At 41.3% G+C, this 5861-nt stretch overlaps 1 protein-coding gene across 1 annotated transcript; it reads right to left on the bottom strand.

The window, feature by feature from the left end:
* Window positions 1–3220: 3220 nt before the first annotated feature.
* LOC122030004 (cytochrome P450 81Q32-like) lies at window positions 3221–5223 on the bottom strand. Its single transcript, XM_042589159.1, has 2 exons — window positions 4193–5223; window positions 3221–4100 (listed from the first exon to the last, which is right to left on the bottom strand). Exons 1-2 carry the CDS (start codon window positions 5120–5122, stop codon window positions 3471–3473), a joined length of 1560 nt encoding a protein of 519 aa, XP_042445093.1. The 5' UTR covers window positions 5123–5223; the 3' UTR covers window positions 3221–3470.
* Window positions 5224–5861: the final 638 nt, after the last annotated feature.

Raw genomic sequence — 5861 nt, forward strand, 5'->3', positions numbered from 1 at the left:
AAAAAGGAAATAAAGTTAAAGGATTTATTTGAATAGATCCATTAAAGGATCTTATCAATTTGTTTAGTTGCGTAGAATTTTCTTCTTACCTCATATCATAATAATTTTATTAATTAGATATAAGATTTCGGAATTTGGTTTTGTTATGCCTATGATTTTTCTTACTACTTATTATGCTAATTAATGAGTCACATGCTTATGTTATGGATTTCGAAATTTGGTTTTGTTATTGCTATGTTTACTCTTAGTTCTTATCAAGCTAAATAATGAGTCACATGCTTATGTTATGGGTTTTGGAATTTGGATTTGTTATGTCTATGTCTATTTTTGCTTCTTATCATGCTAACTAATGAGTCACATGCTTATGTTATGAATTTCGGATTTTGGTTCTAGTTATGCCTATGTTCTTTTTGCTCCTCATCATGCTAACTTAATGAGTCACATGTTAATTATGTGTTTCGGATTTTTTTTCTAGTTATGTCTATGTTTCTTCTTGCTTCCTATAAACAAAACTTAGTGAGTCATATGTTAATTTTTATGCCTATGTTTCTTCTGATTTTTATCATGATAACATAATGAGTTACATGTTAATTTTTATGTGATTCGGATTGGTTCTAGTTATGTCTATGTTTCATATTACTTCTTATCATGGTAACATTATAAGATATAGGTGTAATTTTTAGCACAGGTTTAGCTTATTGCTTATGCTCCTTCTTGCTATGTATCATGATGACTTTGTATGCTAGAAGTTGAATTTCGATTAGGGTTAACATGCTATGAAAGTGTTTACATTTGATAACTTTGTGGCATACATTAGTTTCAGATTTTCAGGGTTTAATATATCATGCACTCAATCATATTTTGACAACTTAGTATATTAAATTAGTTCGTTATTTCAGGATATGTGATGGATTTTATGAAAATATGTCATGTATGTTTATGGAGTTATGAATCGGGAATCTAAGCCTGGGGAGCTCACCAAATTCTACTTGGTTGTGTGATCGGAGACTCTAGCCCGGAAGCTCACCCAAATCCTATGTGGTTGAGTGTGGTCGATGACCCTAGCCCGGGAGCTCACCAAATCCTAGGAGAGAGAGTGTGACTGGTGACCCTAGCTCGGGAGCTTACGCAAATCCTATGTGGTTGAGTGTGATAAATGACCCTAGCTCGGAAGCTCACCAAATCCTACGAGGGAGAGTGTGACTAGTGACCCTAGCCTAGGAGCTCACCAAATATTATGAGGGAAAGTCTGACCAGTGACCCTAGCACAGGAGCTCACCCAACCCTACAGGGTTTATGACAAGCAAGTCTGCTTACGTATCATTTCGCTTATGATTATGCTAAGTTCAAGTTATGGTTAAGCTCATGATTATGTTATGCACTTGTTTAAACTTTGGTCATGCTTATGTTATGCATTAGTTAATGCTTATGTTATGCTCTCATTGGGTTTTAGAACTTCACATTAATTATTCTTATGCTCATACTTCAAGCTATGCTTGTGCTTTCGCTTTAATCATGAAATTAATTATGCCTACACTATGCTTTAATCATGAAATTAATTAGGTTCTGCGATTAATATGTTCATGTTTATGCTTTGCTAAAGTAGAGTTATGTTCATGCTCTAAGGATGCTTATGCAATGTTAGTAGCTAAGGGTTAAAAATGGTTAGTGTAGTTTCCTGTTAGGACACGTGGTTTTAAGAATTAATTAATTCATATTACGATTTCAGCGTAATAAGTCTTTAGACGCATATCTCTAATTGTCACAGGAGAGGAGACACATGAGACCGAAGACTTCAACCAGTGAGTAGACTCGGGACAAAGGCAATACAACTTGAAGACCTTCCAGTTCAGTTTCTGCATTAGTTAAATGTTCCTTTTGTAAAATAAATTTTAGAACTATATGACTAGTACCTCATGTTGTTAGTAGTTACTTGTGTTAAGAACTAATTGAGAGTATATTATGGTTGTAAGTGCAATTATGATTCAGGACATCTGTATAATTTTAAAAAAAAAATAGTCAGAGACTTTCACATGTATTGATCACATTTCTTGTAATTTTTACTCTACACATTCACATTTTGATTTATGTCATTAATGATATTGTTATTGTGACTACTGTTAGGACTTGTTACATGCATATATAGTAGTTATGACTTCTTTAATCGTATACCAACAAATTTAATGGATCAGATTATTTACGGGGGTATTCTATACTCATAGAGTTTGACATCAACTAAAGTTATATTTATATTTTATTTACAATTCACACATAGCCCATGTGGGAGATTGTTAGATATTTCTTTTTAGGTGAGCTTATTTGTAGGTTATACATATGAATACGAACCGAACTCGTTTAAGTGATCAAACTTAAGTTCATTGGGTTTCAAATTATCATATTTGGATTTACCCTGCAGAACCTGTTAGCCCGATCCATTATTATCTATGGAATGATAACGAATCGGATTCTCCTATATATAGGGTTGGTCTCCAAGGGTTTAGAGATGATCTCTTGACAACTCTTCGTTCCCCATTAGACAAAGAGGATTCGACGCCGTCAAACCCTAAGCCTCTTGGAAGATCAACCTTCTTCTTTTGTAGGATACCACAAGATCAATGAACACTACTCGAAGAATAATGTCAATTCCACTGCATTCAGGTTCTTCGTTATAATTTATGTTTTACTTTGTTATGCTATGATTTCGTAGAAATAAGATCTTGTTCATATACTTGTATTTTCCTATTAGAATTTGTATTTGGTTCTTAGAATTCATATGGTATAGGATTTCAAGTATGATGCGGTGATAAAGAGGGACCCCATCAAAGATGGGTCAAAGCAGGGAAGAGCGGCTGATGTAAAAGTCAAAGTCAAAATAATCAAAAGTCCAGGTCAACAGATCAGGCGAAGTTAGTCGAACGAGCTTCCAATGTCGGTCGGGCATGACCGTCCGGATGGTCATCCTCTGAAAACTGATGACTTGGGTTAAGAGACAAACAGTAAATCTCTCGAACCACCGTCTCTGTCGATCGGACAGCATGTTCAGTCGGACAAAAGATAGTCCTCCGACAACAATAAAGCCGAGTGAATGAAAATAGCTCTATTCAATACAACCAAGCTGAAATGTCCCTGTCGAACGATAATTCAGTCGGCCTGTGGTGAGACCCACTTATATATCTCATCGTATTCGTTTAAAAGTTTGTACCACTGACAACAAAACATGTCCAGCGGACAAATCATACTTTAAAAGCTTTCAACCTGTTACATCAGAGATTTGTATGCTCGATTATGGAAAGATGTCAGGAACACTTTTTAATTTGTTTTTTCCTAGGATATTTTGAAAAACATGTATACATATTGAGATGCATGCACAGCGATACAGTAATATTATAAAAGGGAATTTTCATTTTCCAGACGGAGGTATGTGATATCTTATATTATTCTGCCTGAGTGGCTTTATATTTTGGATGCCTTTACAACTGCGACAGAAGGGGCACCATGCTCCGGCGTGGCTTGTACATGGCCTCCAGCGGCTTGGCCTTGGGCATGGTGAGCCCCGGCCCTTCCGCCATGTCTAGCTCCTCCTCCGGCGACACCTTCTGCCACTCGAAGCACTGGATGAAGGTCGCCAGCGTCAACCCCACCACACGCATAGCCAGTCCCTCGCCTGGACACCGCCGCCGCCCCATCCCAAACGGCAAGAACTTGTATCCTTCAGTCGCCGCCGCCGCACCACCTTCCATGAACCTCTCCGGCTTGAACTTTTCCGGCTCGTCCCAGACCGCAGCGTCCCTGTGGATGGCCCACGCGTTGACGAGCAGCATGGTGCCGGCCGGGACGTCGAAGCCAGCAACGGTGCAGTCTTGGGAGGATTCGTGGGGCACGAGGAGGGGGCCGGCGGGGTACAGGCGCTGGGTTTCGTTGATGATGCAGTTCAAGTAGGGGAGGTTGGGGAGGTCGTCTTCAGAAACTAGCCGCGAATGACCGACCTTGGCGTCGAGCTCTGTGGCGGCCTTCTCCAGGACGTGAGGATGGCTTAGCAGCAGGCTCATCGCCCATTCGATCGTGACGGAGGAGGTATCTGTTCCGGCTGAAAACATTGCCTAAAAGAGTAGGATAGAAATGAAATCTTGATCCGATCCCTGTTTGATTTTGAAGTGCTAAGCATAGATCAAGATTTGAGAGGAAAGTGTACCATGATTAGGCCTTTGATGAGATCGTCGGTGTAGTGTTCTGGATCGCTGTTCTGCAGCGACAGCATGATGCTCATCACCGTCTTGCTTCCTTCGCCGCCGCCATCCTCCTCCTGGGTCCGCTGTCTCTCCCGGTGTTGTTCTATGAGAGAACCCCAAAACCCATCCTTCTTCTTCTGAAGTCTCATCAGCCTCCTCTCCGATCTCCGCCACGCTAAAGCTCTCATAAACGCCGGCATGTAGTCCCCTGCGTTCGCCGTCGCAGCGCTCTCCCGAAATCCCTCGGTCACTATCTCCCTCACTATCCGCCTCTGGTTGGGTGCGTCCCCACCGAGCGGAGCCACCAGCCGCTCGATGATGCCGACGGCGAGGTCGAACAGAGTCGATTTCATGTCCAGCCTCCGCGGCGCGCCGTCGCCGCCGTGCTGGAGAAATAGGGTCCGTACGAGGGTGCGGATCTCACCGGTGCGGGCGTCGGAGGAGGCGCGGAGGCTGCCGGAAGAGAGCAAGTGAACGGAGATGATGCGACGAAGGTCGCGCCAGAGGGGGCCGTAGGGGGCCCAGGCGACGGAGGTGAAGTTATAGCCGAGGATCTTGCCGGCGAGGATGCGGGGGCGGTTGGCGAAGGCGACGTCGTGGACGGTGAAGCACTCTTCGGCGGCGGTCGGAGAGGAGACGAGGAGTACGGGGCGGTAGCCGAAGCGGAGGAGGAGGACGGGACCTTGAGCGGAAGAAATAGCGGCGAGGGAGCGGTGGATCGGCGGTTTGAGGAGGTGGAGGTGACCTAACAAGGGAAAGGAAGGGGGACTGGGCGGTAGACGGCGGTGGTTTTGTCGCTGACGGCGGAGGAAGAGCAGAGTGAGAAGGAGGAGGACGAGGAGAAGCAGAGCAGGGAGGAGAAAACGGACAAAGGTCAAACTATCCGCAGCCATTTCGGAGGATGGAAATTGAGGCCAGATTCATCGCTCTGTTATCAAGTCTATTTGCAGCGATACAAGCAAGGGATAGCATTAAGTTTTATTTTTATTTTTATTTTTTTACCCGATGGAAAATTTTGGTTGGGTTTGTTTGATTATTCCAGTATTAATTAATAAAGATAATTAAGTTTATAAGTTAATAGTTTTTTTAAAAAAATAATATTATATATATAGATGATCTGACGTGGCTTTTACATATATTTTTTTATTTCCATCTCTTATCTGTGTGTAATTTTTTTTTCTAAGCATCTCTTATTCATACCAGGTAATGTTAATTTATACAAATCAATATTAATATAATATTTGTTTATATAAATCAGTTTGATGATGATCTTTATTTATTTATATATATATATATATATATATATATATATATATATATATATATACATAATTTTGATATTATACCCTATACTTTTTTTAAGACAGTGGGTGACGTAGCCTAAGTAGTCATTTAACGCAACTTAAACTTAAAATTTTTTAATCTCTCTTTCATCACGCGAACTTATTTGTTCTCGTTCTCTTCTTTCACTCACCTCTCCCTTAAAACAAAAGTCCTAAACTCTCTTTGGTGCTCATCTGCTCCTCTCTTCCTCCGATTCCAATTCTAGATACAGATCATCTTGTGCAACTCTCAACTCGCGGCAAATGAGTTTGGATTTTAATCGAAACTAAACAGTTAGTCATCTCCCTA

This window comes from Zingiber officinale, chromosome 10B, assembly GCF_018446385.1.
Source record: "Zingiber officinale cultivar Zhangliang chromosome 10B, Zo_v1.1, whole genome shotgun sequence".
Taxonomy (NCBI): Eukaryota; Viridiplantae; Streptophyta; class Magnoliopsida; order Zingiberales; family Zingiberaceae; genus Zingiber; species Zingiber officinale.

Bases quoted from the DNA above. Each gene is read 5' to 3' on its own strand.
- LOC122030004 (XM_042589159.1), bottom strand. From the start codon at position 5,122: ATGGCTGCGGATAGTTTGACCTTTGTCCGTTTTCTCCTCCCTGCTCTG. The intron at 4,101-4,192 runs GTACACTTTCCT...CTACTCTTTTAG, and splicing joins TCATCAAAGGCCTAATCATG to GCAATGTTTTCAGCCGGAAC.